Source organism: Mobula birostris, chromosome 25 (genome assembly GCF_030028105.1).
Source record: "Mobula birostris isolate sMobBir1 chromosome 25, sMobBir1.hap1, whole genome shotgun sequence".
NCBI classification, from domain to species: domain Eukaryota; kingdom Metazoa; phylum Chordata; class Chondrichthyes; order Myliobatiformes; family Myliobatidae; genus Mobula; species Mobula birostris.
In genome coordinates, this window is record NC_092394.1 from 45598907 (window position 1) to 45619522 (window position 20616).

General features: G+C 40.9%; 1 protein-coding gene across 1 annotated transcript in view; it reads left to right on the forward strand.

Annotated features, from left to right (window-relative positions):
- Positions 1 to 20616, forward strand: part of lrwd1 (leucine-rich repeats and WD repeat domain containing 1) — a 68866-nt gene that overhangs the window by 4585 nt on the left and 43665 nt on the right. Inside the window, exons 2-7 of the mRNA XM_072243240.1 lie at positions 4296 to 4398; positions 5810 to 6044; positions 13409 to 13528; positions 14594 to 14746; positions 14975 to 15082; positions 15725 to 16063. Coding sequence (XP_072099341.1) covers positions 4319 to 4398; positions 5810 to 6044; positions 13409 to 13528; positions 14594 to 14746; positions 14975 to 15082; positions 15725 to 16063 — 1035 coding nt within the window. The 5' untranslated portion in view covers positions 4296 to 4318. The remainder of the gene's footprint in view (positions 1 to 4295; positions 4399 to 5809; positions 6045 to 13408; positions 13529 to 14593; positions 14747 to 14974; positions 15083 to 15724; positions 16064 to 20616) is intronic.

A 20616-nucleotide genomic window follows, 5' to 3' on the forward strand; every position in this document is an offset into this window, starting at 1 on the left:
GGCAAATGTTCAGGGGATATTTGCATGGTGTTCTGCATAGGTACGTTCCAATGAGGCAGGTGGTAGGGTACCGGAACTATGGTTGTACAAAGGCTGTTGTAAATCTAGTCAAGAAGAAAAGAAAGGCTTACAAAAGGTTCAAAAAACTAGGTAATGATAGAGATCTAGGAAATTTTAAGGCTAGCAGGAAGGAGTTTAAGAATGAAATTAGGAGAGCCAAAAGGGGCCATGAAAAGGCCTTGGTGAGCAGGATTATGGAAAACCCCAAAGCATTCTCCAAGTATGTGAAGAGCAAGAGGATAAGATATGTGCGAGAATAGGACCAATCAAGTGTGACAATGGAAAGGTGTGTATGGAACCGGAGGATATAGCGGAGGTATTTAATGAATACTTAGCTTCAGTATTCACTACGGAAAAGGACCTTGGCAATTGTATGGATGGCTTACAGTGAACTGAAAACCTTGAGCTTATAGACATTAAGAAAGAGGATGTGCTGGAGTTTTGGAAAGCATTTAGTTGGATAAGTCACCGGGACTGGATGAGATATACCCCAGGCTCCTGTGGGAGTCATAGTCATACCTTATTGATCCCGGGGGAAGTTGGTTTTCGTTACAGTTGCACCATAAATAATAAATAGTAATAAAACCATAAATAGTTAAGTAGTAATATGTAAATTATGCCAGGAAATAAGTCCAGGACCAGCCTATTGGCTCAGGGTGTCTGACCCTCCAAGGGAGGAGTTGTAAAGTTTGATGGCCACAGGCAGGGATGACTTCCTATGAAGCTCTGTATTGCATCTCGGTGGAATGAGTGTCTGGCTGAATGTACTCCTGTGCCCAACCAGTACATTATGTAGTGGATGGTAGACATTGTCCAAGATGGCATGCAACTTGGACAGCATCCTCTTTTCAGACACCACAGTCAGAGAGTCCAGTTCCATCCCCACAACATCACTGGCCTTACGAATGAGTTTGTTGATTCTGTTGGTGTCTGCTACCCTCAGCCTGCTGCCCCAGCACACAACAGCAAACATGATAGCACTGGCCACCACAGACTCGTAGAACATCCTCAGCATCGTCCGGCAGATGTTAAAGGACCTCAGTCTCCTCAGGAAATAGAGACGGCTCTGACCCTTCTTGTAGACAGCCTCAGTGTTCTTTGACCAGTCCAATTTATTGTCAGTTCGTATCCCCAGGTATTTGTAATCCTCTATCATGTCCACACTGACCCCCTGGATGGAAACAGGGGTCACTGGTACCTTAGTTCCCCTCAGGTCTACCACCAGCTCCTTAGTCCTTTTCACATTAAGCTGCAGATAATTCTGCTCACACCATGTGACAAAGTTTCCTACCGTAGCCCTGTACTCAGCCTCATCTCCCTTGCTGATGCATCCAACTATGGCAGAGTCATCAGAAAACTTCTGAAGATGACAAGACTCTGTGCAGTAGTTGAAGTCGGAGGTGTAAATGGTGAAGAGAAAGGGAGACAAGACAGTCTCCTGTGGAGCCCCAGTGCTGCTGATCACTCTGTCGGACACACAGTGTTGCAAGCACACGTACTGTGGTCTGCCAGTCAGGTAATCAAGAATCCATGATACCAGGAAAGCATCCACCTGCATCGCTGTCAGCTTCTCCCCCAGCAGAGTGGGGCGGATGGTGTTGAACGCCCTGGAGAAGTCAAAAAACGTGACCCTCACAGTGCTCGCTGGCTTGTCCAGGTGGGCGTAGACACGGTTCAGCAGGTAGACGATGGCATCCTCAATTCCTAGCCGGGGCTGGTAGGCGAACTGGAGGGGATTGCCGGAGCAGCTCCAGAACAAGTCTCTCCAGGGTCTTCACGATGTGGGAGGTCAATGCCACAGGTCTGTAGTCATTGAGGCCGCTGGGGCGCGGCGTCTTCAACACAGGGACGAGGCAGGACGTCTTCCACAAGGGAGGAAATTGCTGAGCCTCTGTCAATGATCTTTACATCATCAATGGGGATGGGAGAGGTTCCAGAGGATTGGAGAGTTTCAAATGTTGATCCTTTATTCAAGAAAGGGAGTAGAGATAGTCCAGGAAATTGTAGACCAGTGAGTCTTGCTTCAGTAGGTGGTAAGCTGACGGAGACAATTCTGAGAGGCAGGATTTATGAACATTTGGAGAGGCAAAATATGATTAGGAATAGTCAGCATGGCTTTGTCAAAGGCAGGTCGTGCCTTACTAGCCTGATTGAATTTTTTGAGGATGTGACTAAACACATTGATGGAGGTAGAGAAGTAGATGTAGTATATATGGATTTCAGCACGGCATTTGATAAGGTACCCCATGCAAGGCATTAGCCTTCATCAACCGTGGGATTGAGTTCATGAGCCGAGAGGTAATGTTACCGTTATATAGGACCCTGGTCAGACCCCACTTGGAGTACTGTGCTCAGTTCTGGTCACCTCACTACAGGAAGGATGTGGAAACTATAGAAAGGGTACAGAGGAGATTTACAAAGATGTTGCCTGGATTGGAGGAAGCATGCCTTAAGAGAATAGGTTGAGTGAACTTGGCCTTTTCTCCTTTGAGCGATGGAGGATGAAAGGTGACCTGATAGAGGTGTATAAGATGATGAGAGGCTTTGATTGTGTGGATAGTCAGGGGCAAGTTTTTTATGCAGAGATTGGTGAGTACGTGGAATGGGCTGCCAGCGACTGTGGTGGAGATGGATGAAATAGGGTCTCTTACGAGGCTCCATGATAGGTACATGGAGCTTCCAAAAATGGAGGGCTATGGGTAACCCTAGGTAATTTCTAAAGTAAGTACATATTCGGCACAGCATTGTGGGCTGAAGGACTTGTATTGTGCTGCAGGTTTTCTATGTTTCTTTGTTTTTTTTTTGGCGTGTGCCTGCGTGCATGTGAGTCTGTGCGTCTGCGTGCGTCCGTGATGATGTCTTTTTCATGGCTTTTACAAGGTACAGAGCGAGAGAGAGACTGTATGGCACGCCACTTCCTCTCACAGACATTTTCGCAGTATTTTTCCCTTTTATGTTATGAGGTCGAGTTGCGATCTTGACACTCAACCCGGCACGGATGGAAATCATGCTCGGGAGCGGACCCAACTGGTTTTGAACCTGGGAACCTCTGCTCCCGGGTCCGGTGCCGATGTCGTTGTGCCACCAGCCGGCCCCTGTTTCTTTGTTTCTAAGTCTTACTTAAATGGAGCTACAACCAATCCCCTCACTCACGTTACTACAGTCCTCCACTGGCTGAACTTGATCTGGCATTGAACAACTTTTCAGTCAACTCCAGACTCTTTCTCCAAGTGTGACTCTATCCTTTCCAGACTTGTACACCAGAAGGGAATAGACTTGTGAACAACATCCATTACAAGCCACGGACCCCTTTTGTTGCCTTTGAGGATTACTTAATTCCTCTCCAATTTTGTTGATTCTGAGGGGCATTGATGGGACTACAAAGTGTTTCCAACAGCCTCCTTTACCTGATCTGTGTGGGGTGATGGCTAGAGAAGGTAGACTTGATTATAAACCATGAGATATTAGAGTAGTGAGATTCAGGAAAAAAGGCATTGACAGAAGACGTGAGACCAAGGGTATAAACATATTACACCAATGAGCAAGAAGGTGGCAGGTGGGACATAGGTGAGAATATAAGGTTATATAGAATCAGTCATACAGCTGGAAACTGGCTTTTCAGTCCAGCATGTCCAGCCTGATCCTCAAGTACCAATCTATACTGTTGATGTTAACGAGTAATAGGTCTGTAGTCTATGAACCTTGGTAATTGGGGTTCTTCTCTGAACATTTTTTAAATGCTATGATAATTATTGCCATCGGCGCTAATCCAGGTGATGCATTGCAAATTTGAGAGTCGGAGGCTATTTACATGATTGTTAAAGACCCTGAATTTACATGGACCACTGTTGCAGATGGTGTCTTTTCTCTTTGAAATTGCTTTTAGCCACCAACTATGCCCTTTCTGCTGCCACTTCTCAAGCCTACCTCCATAGCTTCCTACCTTGCATACTTTATTTAAGTGGTTATACACTACCCATCTGCAAACTTCTCTTCGTCTTTCATGATCTCCTCCCCAGCACTTCATTTGAAATTCTTCCTCTTTCAGTTTGAAGGAGTTTGGGGAGGAAATTCTACCATGCACGAGACCTGTGGTAAAGTAACTGAGGTGAGCCTCAGGTTATCAAAGGTCAATTGTCCATAGTTTGGGCCTTTTGATTATTGAATTTTGTTACATAGGATTCAGTGAATGAAGGAACAGAATGTGAATTGTGCCTTTGTTGATTTTCACACAGAGTGAGGAACAGCAGCTCCAAATATGACAAAGATCACAAAAGAACTATTACTTGAAAAAGGAATCCCAAAGGACTCGAAATTGGAACATGTCAAGAAAATCGAGTAAGAAGTATTAATCTTTTATTACTTTTCTCATTAAAGCCCCCAGAGTGTGGGCTTCACAAGATTTTGGAAGTAAATTTTTATTGAACTGTAGTTAAAAATTATTTGAACATAACCTCAGAGATACTTCTGGATATATGTTTTATTTGTTCAGAATTGCAGTTGTTGAGAAAATTGAAAGGCCTTGATAGAATGGACGTGGAGAGGATGTTTTCAATAGTGGGAGAGTCTAGGAACAAAAGATGGACGTCCCTTTAGAACAGATAAGGAGGAATTTCTTTATCCAGAGGCTGGTGAATCTGTGAAATTCATTGCCGTAGACCACTGTGGAGGTCAAGTCATTCAGTATGTTTAAGTGGGAGTTGATGGATTTTTGATTAGTAAGGGTGTCAAGGGTTACAGAGAGAAGGCAGGGAAATGGGGCTGAATGAGGGAAAATAAATTAGCCCTATATATTACTGTACAAAACATCTTCAGCTATTTTTCTGGTGATTCTAAACAGTATGGTATTTGGCTCATTTGGATTTGCCTGCTTTGTATATAGAATATCCTCAGAAAATTTTGGCAATGGTAGCTTGGGATGTGTTCCCAGGAAATGCAAATAGAATCAAGGAAAGATTAGCTTTATTTGTCACATGTACATCAAAGCATACAGTGAAATGCGTCATTTGTGTTAACGACCAACATAGTCCGAATATGTGCTGGAGACAGCCTGCGAGTGTCTCCATGCTTCCGGCACCAGCGTACCATGTCAACAACTTACCACCCTTAACCTGTGTGTTTTCGGAAATGGGAGGAAATTGGATTACCTGGGTGAAACCCTGGTCCTCGTCACGGGGAGAACATACAACCTCCTTACACACAGAGGTGGGAATCGAACCCTGGTCACTGGCACTGTAGTAGTGTTATGCTGCAGTGCTGCCCCTAACTGCTAAAATAATGGTGATCATTATAACCTCTTAAGTGTAGAGAACCATGAATGATAACACTGCTCTGCAGGAGCTTGGACCGAAGGCCTGTACTTCCTGAAGTTGTTGGTTGTTCTGCCAGGAATTTCATCACTTGCAGCTTAGCATGATGAGCCTGTTTGATATGTTGGGATGTGTTTTATCACTCAGTACTTGCTTAGTGTGTGGATAGAACACCAATTCTATGGTGGGTCTCTCCCCCCCTCCCTCCCTCTCTCCCCCTTTTTTTGCTGGATGTGTAATGAATTATTTTGAAAGGAATAGATTACTATTTGATTCTTGGTGAATGGTAAAATTACAAAAATGGTGTACCGGACTAATGCAAAGCAATATTCAAATTAGCAACTGCTTGTCCATCACTTGGGAAAATTGTAATAGTAATACTGCAATTTGTACATTTCTTTTGAAATTTAATCTTACTTAATTTTCCCTTTTTTATTCAGTCTTTCTAACTTAAGTTTGAAAACAAGCGATTTGGATCCAGTATTATTTTCCCAGTTACTGGAGTTGGAAGAACTGGACGTGTCTGGAAATATGCTAACAGAAATTCCAAACAATTTGGGACTTGCCAACCTGAAATGTCTAAACTGTGCCAATAATGATTTGGAGCAGATTACGTCACTTGGACAGTTTGTGAATCTTGAAGATCTCAATTGTGACGATAACTTGCATTTGACGGTAAGTGACTGAGTAGGAGTAAAACTGATGTCATCAAAGCAGGCATGATTAACCTTGTTTAGGTTTATTTAATGAAACATTTTCTTTTTGACCCTCTGGAAACAGTGTATGGTTTTGCTTATTACCAATTTACTAGCCTTTCAAGCCCACTTCCATTCCGTGGTTATTTACTTATTTAGCGATACAGTGTGCAGTAGGCCCTTCTGCCCTTCTAGCAATGCCACCCCAACAAACCTGATTAACCCTATCCTAATTATGGGGCAGTTTACAATGGCCAGTTAATCTATTTGTACGTCTTTGGACTGTGGGAGGAAACCAGAAGACCTGGACAAAAACCACGCAGTCCACGGGGAGGACGTACAAAGACTGCTCACAGAATGGCACCGGAATTGAACTCTGAGCTCCAGAAAACTGCGAGCGTAATAGCATCGCGCTAGCCACTGTGCAGATGTGGTGTACTCTGCCAAATGAATCAAGAGTCAGCAAATATTAGGATGTCGTTGTCACTGGAGCCTGATTTTGTTTGTAAGTGGAAGAAAATAGTTTAGTTTAATTGACTAGAGTTAATGTCTGAAGGCATAGCCTGGATTAGACAAAAATTTTTTTTCTCAGATGTACCTTGCATTAGGTCATGACTGCATTGATAATGCTCTCGTACTTACTTTTGCACTTGAAGCTTGGATATTAAGTGACTTTTGCTGTTGCCTGATTTACTTTTACGTGGTCTGGGTCTGACTCTGTCCTTCCTTTCTTGGATCTCTCCATCTCCATCTTGAGTAATAGGTTAGCAATAAACCTTTCGAAAGGACTAGAATATAAAAGGAAGTAATGCTGAGGGTTTATAAGGCATCGGTAAGGCAATATTTGTGATAATTTTTGTACCCCTTATCTAAGGAAGGATATGTTGGCGTTAGAAGGGTTTAGAGGCAGATGAGAGAAATGATCTCAAAGATGAAACAACTCCCAATTTATACTCACTGGCATTGGGAAGGATGAGGACGGGGGAATCACATTGAAATGTGCTGAATATTGAAAGGCCTGTGTACAACTGTAGGTTCTCCTGCACAGCTCTTCACTGCATTTAATCTATTTTCTGTATCTCTGTTCTTGTTCTGTCTCCTCCAGAACAAAGCTAGGATAAAACTTCTCTGGGTCCTTGACCCCCACACCATCAACTTTTTTGTTCAGTGGACCATCCTTTGCAATTTCTGCCAGCTTGAACAAGGTTGTAAGCCAAACACACCCATCTCCTCTCAGCAATTCAAAGGGATCATTTCCTTTGTCATTCCCCGGCCTGTGCTGTTCTAAACGCAGGAGCCACTGTTTCCTATGGCTCTTTAACATCTGCAGTATGCAGGGGTGGCTCAGAACCTCTTGCTGCTTGCCACTTTAATTCTCCATCCCACTTCCACTATTAATGCCCAATGTCAGATTGAAGAATAGCACTTCAGGGTATTTTACAACTTCTGGACTCAATACTGAATTCTATATCTTCAGGTAACTTGCTTTTTCTAGTATAAGTGGCCATTTCTTTTCGCAAACAACAGGAATTCTGCAGATGCTGGAAATTCAAGCAACATGCATAAAAGTTGCTGGTGAACGCAGCAGGCCAGGCAGCATCTCTAGGAAGAGGTGCAGTCGACGTTTCAGGCCGAGACGAAGGGTCTTGGCCTGAAACGTCGACTGCACCTCTTCCTAGAGATGCTGCCTGGCCTGCTGCGTTCACCAGCAACTTTTATGGCCATTTCTTTTGTAAGGTTTACCAACTATGAGAGTGCAACAGTGTTTTCCTCTCCATTAACACAAACTGACCTGCTGGGCGTGTTACTGTGCTTTCCTTATCAAATTTGTCACTCTCTAATTGCCATTATCTCATGGCCTCATTCTATTTTTTCTTTCTCATTACTGCCATAAATCCTTCGACCATATGACCTCTGTAGGGTATCCCCTCAGCAATCTCAGCCTTGCCTTTTTAGGAACATACATTGACAATGGAACAAATGGTTACAGCGAGGCTTTCTTATTTTGTGGAGGGTCATGGAAAATTAGATGTTTCCCAATCTGGATTTTGTAAAGGGGGAATGACCAGAGACTCAGTGTTAAGTTTTGAATCTGAAATTTGTAAAGCCCCGGTTAATAAAGAATCAGTGGCAGACGTTTTATGTAGAAAAAGCTTATGGTATGTTATGGACACAAGGCTTATTGCTTAAACTTGAAAAGAGGTGGTTGATAGAATGCTCAACTGGATTCAAGATTTTTTTTTATGTAACAAGAAGATACAAGTTAAGGTGGGAGCATTTTAAGGAATGATACTTCACAGGACTGTATGTAGCCGACTCCTTTTTAATACTATGATTAATGTTATTTTCTTAAATTCGTGTCACATTTCTAAATTGTTATATGTTAATGACAGTGTAGTGTGGAAGAGGGGCCAGGGTACAAGTTATATAGTTGGGAAGTTGCAGGCAGTTATTAATGAAATAGAAGATTGGGGATGTTGATGGAACTTTACGTTTTCTGCTGCAGAGGCTCAAGCTATTTGTTTTTTGAAAAGGAGCATTACACCCACAATTGACCTCAGTAAATCTCTTAAACAAGATTCAGTGGTAAAGTTTCTTGGTATGTGGATGGATACAAGGCTAACATGGAAAGTGCATGTGAATAAAATTCCAGAGAAGTGCAAAAATGTCCTCAATGCGCTCAGTTGGCTGTGATTGGGATGAAAGTAAGAGGTTATTAAAGCCGTACACATTTGATTAACTCAGATCTGTCTTTGATTATGGATGTGTTACTTATGGGTCAGCCTCAGCAGCAGTCTTAGATAAAGTTCAAGCTCGAGCATTAAGATTATTCTGTGGTTCTATTAAATAATTCCCAGATTTGCCATTAATAGTAGAAATGGGTGAAGTACTTTTCACATCTACATAGGTTACAGTCAGCAGTGGTTTTATTAGGTTAGCATAAGTGGACCGTAAAGTTGGTCATCCAGTGTTGACAACATTAGTAGTGTTGGGAGCACTTCATTCGTAAGGTCTTCAGTTTTGCATGGATGGGAAATGAATGAGCACAAAAATCTTGGGTTGTTTAATGTGGATTACAGTCCCATTGTACCCCTTTCTGCCATTCCTCCGTTGGTTTTCCCTTGACCTGTGGTTGATTTAGGCCTTGAAAAAAAAAACGATCAAGATGAAGATTGATTGCATATCAGTGGTACAGGTAGTTCAGCAATATATGCAAGGCAGATATTATGGTTATTTACATATCTATACAGTTGGTTCAAAAAACCCAGTGACAGGTCATTCAGGTGTTTCTGTCTGTGCCAAGTTTCAGGTGACTATTGCAAAAGCAATGTCAGACAAAGTATCACTATTCACGTCTGAGGTGGTGTAATCATTTTAGCCTAGGAATGGATTGAAGAAGTATGCTCTGGTTATGTACTTCTGTGCTCCGATTTGTTCTTGGTTTTGACATCTATTAAACCAGATACCTCAAATTGTAGGCCAAACATTTTTCTATAGTGAAGTTCTCAGACAGCTGGCATCAACCTTGGAACAGAGGCGAATCACCACAAATGCTGTCCCACAAACATTGGCAGGAAATATCCACATCACACAATTTGTACCAGCAGGCCAACCTCCAGTGCACCATATAACATCAAAAGATGTAAGCATTCTGCAGGTTGCTCAGGATTGGAAAATGGACATGGACTTGGGGAAAAAAAGCTTGTGTTTCCCCCAGACATTGCGGCTACAACACTCCGGCCAGACACGGTCCTGTGGTCCGCAACAGCCAAGCTGGCATATGTTGTGGAATTGACAGTACCTTGGGAAGATGGTGTCGAAGAAGCTTATGGGAGGAAAAAGACCAACTCTGAACTGGCAACTGAAGCCTCCCAGAATGGCTGAAAGACCAAAATTTTCCCTGTAGAAGTGGGATGCAGAGGATTCGTTGCTACATCTCCGACCAGTCTATTGAAGAAGATGGGTGTGAGGGGTCACTCCCTCCAACAAGCAATCAAGTCCTTGTCAAATGCAGTAGAAGAAAGCAGCAATTAGATTTGGATTAAAAGGAAAGACAACAACTGGGCTGCAAGATGAAGACAGGAGGGTATGGAACTGAGGGGGGTGGGGTGTATCCGGGATGCCAGGTAGCACCGTTGAGCCCTCTGGAGACGTCGTGGGCTTATCAACAAAATGTCAAAGAAGGAGGGTGCCCACCTGTTGACCCCGATGACGTACCTACCTTCCCTCCTTGTCACCACTCCAAGCCCACTGCCAACATCGAAAGTGCCAACTTACCATAGGGATTGAAACATCAAGTCCTAGTAGCTCTACTATATTGAACAACATCTGTTGAGGCTGCAAAGTGTAGGCTTATGTATCCATTTCTTCTCAGTCTCTGCCCACGTTGAAAGAAACGAGGTAGCAGATCTTCTGGTCAAACAATCACTAAAAATTAATGATGTATATATAGTGGTCCCTTTGCATAAAGGAGGAGGGGGTGAAAGCCATAATTTAAAAAGTCTGTTTTATTACTGTCACAACGAAGTTGGGATAAGGAAAAGAAAGGACACCATTTTTATAAAAGTCAGAGGATGGTGGGAGCTCAATTGGGACGTGGGTATAACAGGAGGAAAGAAGTTATACGTACACTTTTATATATTGGACATACTAGGTTGAATAGTTCTTTGTTCAGAACTAATATGCATTATATGGAAGTTTGTAAGGAGTACACTTGTTAAGAAATGGTGCAGCATACATTGTTTGAATACAGTTCCTATGAAGTGCAAAGGAAGTGTCTAATTGCTAAATAGACATCTTTAGAACAGACAGTTCAACATGGAAAGTTTGTTAGGACAGTTGATCCCAACCTTCTTTGCACCACAGACTGGTTTAATATTGATGGTATTCTTGCAGACCGGCCGACTGGGGGGGTGGGGGGGGGGTGTTCAAGTAGGGTTGCCAACTTTCTCACTCCCAAATAAGGGACAAAAGTAGCAGTCAAATACGGGACACTTGTGCTCACTCCGAGAAAGACTACCATGACCACGTGTGCATGCGTGTACGTGCCGATTTTTTTTGTTCTCTACAAATCAGTTTTGGCTTAATCTTCTCAATTCTGTTAAGTGAAACTACACTGTACATACATTATTTCTACTTTATATAGGTTGTGTATTTATCATATCATTCCTGCTTTTACTATATGTTAGTGTTATTTTAGGATTTGTGTGTTATTTGGTATGATTTGGTAGGTTATTTGTTCAAGTTCAACAGTGCATGACAGGGAATGAGGAAAGGTGCAGCTGACTCGTATTGTTTCATATCGCCAAATCATATTGTTTCCTCGCAGCCCGGTGGCACATGCTTTGCAGCCCAGTGATTGGGGACCACTGTGTTAGGATATCACTGCCATTGTAATGTATATAAGTGCATATTTGACTTTCTAGAAAGCAGACTTTTTGTTGGGGGGGGGGGGTGGAGGCAAATTAAAGTGGATGTACTTCCAGACTGTTGCACACTCCAGCTCAGTAGGTGGCAGTAATGCACTTTGCCTTCCGCCATTAAATAATACCAGAAGAAGGAGAATTCATTTTATCTTATCTAACCCATTCCCACCTTCACTGAAACTGAAACATCCCTGCAATTTAGAACTACCTTGCTTTCTCTTTTCTCCTCTCAGTTGTGAGAAAGGATCTTTGCACTAAATTATTAATTCTGTTTCTGTTTCTACAGGTGATTGGTAACCTAGTGAATGTTTCCGTTATTTTCTGTTTTTATTTCACATTTTCAGCATCTGCTTATTTTAAATATATATATACATACACATTGTCCTACTGGTCTACCTCTTAGCTACCAAGAGACCCATGTCCAGTAGCATGGGCAAGATTGCTGATGATGACGGGTTGCACCCTCTCTGATCTCAGTTGCCTTTCGTCTTTATATTTTCTAGTTGCTTGTAATATACTGGTGGTTTAAAGATGCACATTGTACGTAACCTCTAGTGTCTGCATGTTGGTGCCATTCAAATACTCAGATACATGCCCAGTACGCTGTTTGTAAGCAAGAAGAATTTCAATCTGAGATTTGCAGCCAGCAGTCGCAGAAGATAACTTAGAGTGAGAATTGACATAATAAGTCACTTAGCATGTCATCAGTAACTCGGGAAATGATTGAGGGTTGAAATTCACTGGATGGGTGTTCTGCTGTAGAGGGTTTGTCAGGTCTTGTCTGAAGGCCTTCAAGTAACAGCAAGGACTATAGAAGAACATAGGTGCCACCTTGTCATCTGGAACCCCCCTTCTCCCACCCCCCCACCACCACCACGCAGGTCATGCTCGCTTCTCGCTACTGCCATCAGGAAGGAGGTATAGCAGCCTCAAGGTTCACATCTCCAGGTTCAGGAGCAGTTGTTACTCCTCGACCATCAAACTTTTGAAGCAAATGGGAGAGCTTCACAATTGAAATGTTTCCACAAAACTATGGGCTCACTTTCAAAGACTCGTCATCTCATGTTCTTGATATTTATTGCTTATTTATTTATTATTATTTTTCTTCATATTTGAACAGTTTTTTGACCTTTGCACCCTGGTTGAATAGCCAAGTTGGTGCAGTATTTCATTGATTCTATTATGGTTATTATTATATTATGGATTTATGAAGTATGCCCACAAAAAATGAATCTCTGCATTATATACGGTGATGTTATGTACCTTGATAATAAATTTACTTTGAACTTTCGAACTTTTGACTTGAATGGCGCTTAGAAGTGTTGGACTGCATCTTTATACTTGTATTTCCTTTTAGAAGCTAATAGATTTTATTCACAGTATTTTTTTAAAGTGTAGGATTAGGTTGAGGGGACAGAAAGAACAAGTCTTAAAGTGGTGAAAGGAGTTGGAAGCATTCTTGTGTTTCAGTTTGGTGGTGTAGGGACTGCATTAAGACTGATGTCACCAGCTGCCTGCCCTGCCTACATGTAGACTACTTGAAACTGCACCTGAAATTAATTGATCAAATCTGTTTGACTTGCTGTCAAAATTCTGACAAACTCAGGATCCATGACACAAGAAAAGATACGGCGTTCCAAGTTCCAGTTTCCTTGGCTAGTTATTAATTAGATTTAATTGCTTTCTATTTTCTATTATATAACATTTGGCAGAACATTTACAGGTTGTTTTTTTTTAGACCTTCTGATCAACGTTTTATCCATTTTTCCATTGTAACATTGTAATCTGGGTAATAGGGAATCCCAAAAATAGTTCCGCAAAAAAAGGAATCAATATAATGGTAGTTAATTTCTTTTAACATATTGTGTCAATATTTTTGATTACTATCAGGCTCTAATCTTTATTAATCTTTTTCCAGATCTGTGATACATACAAGCTGATATATTTATTGCCTAACCTGCGGCAACTCAATGGCAGTGATATAACATCCAATGGATACCAACTGAGGTTTATCAATAGCCGGCAGCTAAAGTGTCAAGTGAGTCCAGAGAAATAGAGTAGAAAAATATTTGGTTAACACAGTTTGGAATTAATTTAAAGTTCGTTTTAAGGGGTTGATTCCCCTGATTTTGTAAGCTAACTTAAAATAATGGTCCTCAACAAGTACGTACACAGAATGGAGCAGATTTTCTACTGCTCTGGGATTGCCGGTAACTTGTACCCTGAACTATGCTTTTAACTTCTGTCTTTGCATGGGTAGCTGACTTCCATCAGCATGGCCAAGGGCAGAGTCAGCCTTCTGCCAGCAAGTGGCTGGACAGACAGAATGGGGCTGATGGTCATTGAGGAACATCCCCCAGGCTTGCCGTATGTCAAAACCTTAACCGCTCGAGGATGTTTTGACATTTGCAAGTCTCATAATCATTTGGCACCTGTAAAACTAAAAATGTTAAGAAAATTAAAATGATATAAAAATCAAAATAAAACTAAAAATATATTTTGAGGCTAATTAAATTAAATCAAATTCACATCCTTTCTCATAACTGCCAGTTTCTACCATTTATTAAATTGAAGCTTTGCGCTGTAAATATGACAAGGATTCAGTGGGCAAGTTTCCAGGCCTAATTTGGGAAAGCTACAGAAGTTCACACCATTTTAATTGGATTCTGTGTTGCATTCATTAGCATGTTACAGCTATCCCACGGCCAACACTTTGTTGAGCAGTAGGCTATGTTACACCCTGTTCTGGGAATAGCTTGTTTAAGGTCTCATCTGCCGATAGATATAGGAGCTTAGCAAAAGATCATCCTTCACTGTTCCCTGTCTTCCTACTTCAGTGTAATGCAGTTGTTTATATATTAGAAAAGTGACTTGATGGATAGTAATTATGTGGCATCAGTGCCTCTCTTTTTTGTATACTTGCTTTTAAATCTAATACCTCTGGCTAAGGTAATGCCACTGGCTTCCCAAAAACCCATATTTCACATTTCCTTAAATATCAGTAATGAAGCAGTCACTTCTGATGCCAAATAAAAAGGTAAAAGGCTTTGAAGAAAATAATCTGCTTTGCATAGTTTAACTTTTTTTCCCCGATTTTTTAAAGGTAAATGCTTATTGGGATAAAAAGTACAAATCTCAGCTCTCGGAATCATCAACTGCCGATGAGATACGGGCAATTGGAAATAATTTTGTGAAATCTGCAGTTGCTAATGTTAAATATGGACCAAATTCTCTGAGTGAATTTACAAAATGGAGGGTAAGTAGATTTTTTCAGTACTTCCATGCCTGTTGTTTCTGATTCTGGGCATTCTTTTTGTGGTAAGTTGATTACCAAAATGTTAAAATCAGAGTTCCCCACAGGAGCCATTATTGCAAATATTAAACATCTTTAAAAAGCCTGTATTTTTAACGGCCCAGGATGACACTTGTGTGGAGAGTATGTAGATCCTCTTAACTGGTTATATTTCTGTGATGTGCTTACTAGGTGGAAATGATAGCTTCAGAACTTCTGGCCTCTCTGCTACAACATAAGGAGGAATTCTCTGACTCAGAAAATGAAGAAGACAATGAAAATGACATAAATCATAATGATGTAAGAAGTTAAGGTGGTGTTATATATCATTTTTGAGAAGTAGTCCTCATTCTCCAGGTACCTCAAGAGAATTCTAAAACCGGAGAGAGTCATCTTGGATAATATGATGTCAGGAGAAGTACCAGTGTATCATGGTATGGAGATTCCGTTGTAGCGTAGCAGTTGGCGCAATGCTATTACATATCGGGGCACTGGAGTTCAGAGTTCATTCCCAGCATCCTCTTGTAAGGAGTCTCTGTTCGTCCTCCCCGTGGATCGGATAGGTTTTCCCCAGGTGTTCCAGTTCTTCCCACAATCCAAAGACTTGCCATGTAGGTTAATTGGTCAGTGTAAATTGTCTCGTGACTAAGCTGAGGTTTTGTTGGGGTTGCTGGGCGGTTGTGGCTCACAGGGCCAGAAGTGCCTATTCCGTGAGCATTTTGTTAAATTGTGTTCTTTGTTCCATGCTGCACTGGCTGGCAAAGGTAATACCAAACTTAACTTTATTGTTCATTAATGAGTACAGGCACTTGGTAATCGATAACAAGTTCTAACTCAATGTTATTGAATTGGTCTTGAATATTTGTTGCCAAGGTATTGTATCTTCTTTATACATCATAAAAATATAGAGTTTTTTTCTGACACGCTTCTGTTTGTATGCAGGTCCTTAAGATATCTGGTAGAAGTAATGTGATATCTAGGTCCTCCACTGAATTATTTTCAGATCCAAACACCTGCCTTCAGACTGCAGAGAATAATGCAAGAAGTGCAAAAAATGACAGAGCTAAGGTTCCACCTAAGGTTCCACAGAATGGTAATGAAAAGGTTTCTAAGAATAAATTTCAGTTTGGGAAAGAAAGGCAAGCTAAGCTGACAAAATCAACCAAGAAGAACAATAGAAGTACAGTGAACAATAAGGCAAAACCTTCTAAGAGAGAGTGTTCAGTGTCTCCAGTTGCAGCCAGTAAAGAAAGTATTCCAAAGAAGAAATCAAAGCATGGGGTAAGTGGATTTGGATAGCAGCTGCTTCTACTTCTGCTTATTGTTTTGAGTTGATGCATTGCATTGTATGTGTAAAAGATATAGTTGTATTTTATAGGACTTGTCCCTTTCAGAATGTTGCAAAATGCTTTACAGAGTATTTTTGAAAGTACCAATGAAGTACTTTTAATGAGCAGTCACAATTGTAATGTAGGAGATTTGCAGTCATTTGGTTCAAAGAAAGCTTCCACAGCAGGAATACGATAATGAATAAATATATTTTGTTCAGTAATGTTGTTGATTGAATAGTCTTGGTGAGGACAGAAGTTTCAATATTCTTGCTGTTCAAAATGGTATCATAGGGATCTTTATGTCCACCTAAAAGGGAGAAGACAATCCTGCTTTTACACCTCACTTATTACGGAAACAAAATCCCTGCCCAAAACAAGAAGTCCCTCTGTTTCTATTGCATCATGCTACCTATAAAATGCACACTAGAAATTAAGCAAAGACCCTCCAACAAAATCTACCAACCAATGCCACCTTTCTCAGGAGAATTAAGGAAGGCAGCAAATGCTAGCCTTGCCAGTGACACCATCACCCCATTAAAATAATTGGAGAAGTAATAATTTCTGTAATTTGTAATCCTCTGCATTAAATACCTATACAGAAAAACATTTTTATACTGAAACCAAGGCTTAAGTAGAGGTTGAGTTTTGAAAGATCTTAAAAGCTGTCTCCTGTAGTTTTTAACCCTGTCTGAACTTTCAGTTACTGCATCCTCAATTCTGGCATGATTGTGAAATGTAATTGGGTTGTTTTTGCATGGAATAAAACCAAAGCTTTATTTTCAGCCTCTCTATGCTATTTTTAAACCTGTTGATCTTTATATTTCTACATGAAGCTTTCAAATCCCATGACTTTCATACTTATTTTGAAATGTAGGTGACCTTCTCCCCCATTCCCACTTTATCTGTGCATGCTTCAAGAAATGCAAGTTTGAAAATAAAGTTGTGTTAACTTATTTACCTTTACTCCAAATAAGTTCTGTGAGAAATAATTTCATTATGTATCTCAAACTTTGGAGTAGTGATTTAATAATTTTTCTAAAGGCAAATTTCCATAATCTGAACTGTTGACACCAAATGTAGCCATTAAATTAGCAGCCATTTTCTAATCATGGATTAAATAGTGGGTCCAGCAGTAGGGTTCACTGGCAGACATCTCTGTCACATACATTGGCATTGTCCTTTGTATATTTGACACCTGTAGCTAAGAACTCTAGTCTGATGAACCACCATGTGCGAGTTGTCTGTATTGCTGGACCTCTTATTAACTGAATGCTTACGGGGAATCTTTGAAATAATAAAGTTAAGAAATAGAAAATAAAAATGAAATAGTTCAATTTTTGAAATTTGTCTTAAAAGGTGAAAAATGTGGTCATAAAGACCAATGCCAAAGTAGACAAAAAAGATGCAATATTTCAAAGTAAATTTATTATCAAGATACATGTATGTTCTCATATACAACCCTGATATTCATTTTCTTGTATATTTGCTCAATAAATACAATAACCATAATGGAATCAATGACAAACAGCTTCAAAAGGGTGGACAACCAGTGTGCAAAAGTCAAGAAGCTATGCTAATTTAAAACAAAAGTAATAATAATAAAGAATAAATAAGCAATAAACATCGAGAACATGAAATGAAGCGTAATTGAAAGGGAATCTATATGTTGTATGAACGGTTCAGCGATGGGGCAAGTGAAGTTATCCCCTCTGGTTCAAGAGCCTGATGGTTGAGGGATAATAACTGTTCCTGAACCTGGTGGTGAGAGTTCTGAGGCTCTTGTATGTTCTTACTGATGGCAGCAGCAAGAAGAGAGCAAGACCTAGGTAGTGGGGGTCCCTGATGATGGATGTTGCTTTCCTGCAACAACACTTTATAGATGTGCTCAATGCCAGGGAGAGCTCTACCTGTGATGGGCTGAGCCTTATCCGGTACTCTTTGTCGGAATTTCCATTCAACGTATTAGTATTTCTATACCAGTCTGTGATGCAGTGAGTCAGTGTACTCTCCACCACACATCTACAGAAGTTTGTCAGAGTTTTAGATGTCATGTTGAATCCTTGCAGATTTCCAAGGAAGTAGAGGCGCTTCCAAGCTTTAATCGTAAGTGCACGTGTGCTGGGCCCAGGACAGGTCTGCTGAAATGGTAACACTGAGGAATTTAAAGTTGCTGACCCTCTCTACCTTTGATTTCCCATAAGGGAACTGGCTCATGGACCTCTGTTTCCTCCTCCTGAAGTCCATGATCAGCTCCTTGATCTTGCTGACATTGAGTAAGAGGTTGTTGTTGTGACACCAATCAACCAGAGTTTCAATGTCCTACCTATATGCTGATTCATTACAATCTTTGGTGCAACCTACGACAGTAGTGTCATCAGCAAACTTAAATATGGCACTGGAGCTACGCCTAGCCACACAGTCATAGTGTAATGCGAGTCGTGCAGGGGGGAGGGGATGCAGTTAAGCACACAGCCTTATGGACTGAAATCACAGTGTCATTGGAGGCTGTGGGAGTTCGTGATAGTTCCTCCGTATTTTGACAGTCAAAGTGAGCGTAGAAGACATTGAGCCTATCTGGAAGTGAAGCCCTGTTGCCACTTATGTCACTTGATTTCACTGTAAGAGATGATGGCATTGAAGCCCTATCACAGCTGTCATGCATCCTTCATTGATTCAAGTTTAGTCCAGAAATGCTACTTCACCCATGAGTTGACTTTCCGAAGATCATATCTGGATCTCTTGTAACTTTCTTGGTCACCAGACTTGAATGCCTCTGATCTGGCTCTGAGCAGATCTCATAGTTCATTCTGGGCTTCTGATTGGGAAAGACAGTTTTTATAAAGTCCATGACAACCATGGTGTATTCTTTCAGAAACGTAGGTGAGTACCTGAACATAGCCCAGTCCACTGAGTTGAAGCAACCGTCCTGCCTCCCACGCCCATCTCTTTATTGTCTTAATCTTTGCAGCTTTGCTCTTTAGCCTCTGCCTGTATGCAAGAAGGAGAAGTACAGCCAAGTTATCAGATTTCCCAAAACGTGGTCTGGGAATGGAATGGTAGGCATTCCTTATCTTAGAATAGCAGTGGTCTAGTGTGTTGGGTCGTCTAGTGCTACAGGTTATTTGCTGATGGTAATTAGGCAGGGATTTCTTCAAACAAGCCTGATTGAAATCCCCGACTATGGTTTAAAATTTGTTGGGGTGGACTCTTTCTTGTTTGGTGACAAGATATTATATGTTATAATATGTTGAGCTCTTTTAAAAGGTTAGAATTATCAATTTAACAAATTGTGCTCAGGGATAATAGGAAGGATTATAGAAGGAAGAGGAAATATAACTGATGAAGATTAAGTTTATAGCAGAGGTAATAGCAATTTTGTATCAACTTTTACAAATGATGGTGGAATTGTGAGTGTTTAAATACTAGAATTGTGAAACGGCTTTTGAATTAATAGTACAAAAGTCCTGGGCCTGCCTGGAAGGACTTCAGCTGATTGAAGAACTCTTGAAGAAGAACATGTCATTAACTGCATTATTTTTCCCTGGTTCAAGAAATTAGTGGCTGTAACTCATGGATAAGTTAGGTAGCTAAAGGTCTGTAGTTATAGGAAACTGAGAATATGTAATTCAACATTAAAATGACTATTTGAATAAGTATGGATACAACAGTGTTAACCATCATATATTTGTTAAAGGTGAGCAAACACTGCTGGAGAAACTCAGCAGGTGGAGCAACATCGCCCAACTCTCTGTTACGGACAAGTTTGGCTAAAGGTTGTCATGCTACATATGTTGCATTGCTACCTTATGAAGTGTCACAGTGACACAGTCTTTGCAGAGCCCCAACACCATTGCTGAGAACCTGACTGGGGTTTCTATTTGTGTGGCATTTGTACATTCTGCTTGTGACAGTGTGGATTGCACTGGGTGCTCTGATTTTCTGCCCACATCTCAAAGATTTGGCTACTATAAATTACCCCAAGTGTAGGTGGGGGTGGAGCATTATGTTGATGAGTTTTGAAGACACCATAGATTACATTGGAAAAATGGAACTGATGTGAATGCTCTGATAGGGCCATGGCTGAGTGGCTTCCTTCGCCATACTGAGATAATGCAGCACTTAGGTCATCTAATGCTGTTTGTGAAAGTTGCATAAGAGTGAGAACTTCAGTTGTTTGCATAGAAGACTATGGCTAGGTTTCCCTATGTGATCTCATGCTAAAAATGATTTAGCACGGCTTGATGTTGTAGTTCAAGTTCTCAGCTGTCAGCATTTATCATACCAGAGATGATCTTTGCATAATACAATACAGTCATCATTATCCCAGCTTCAGAGGAATGCTGTTACTCTTTGAATAGATGGTAGAGTAAAGGGTGGAGGGCTGAAAGAATACTTACATGAGGTCAGAGAATGGTAGAGGTGTTAATGAAGAATATTATCTGTAGGAGACATTTTCTTGTGCAAGGGAATCAAGCAGTTCATTCCTGTTACAGCCAGATGCCC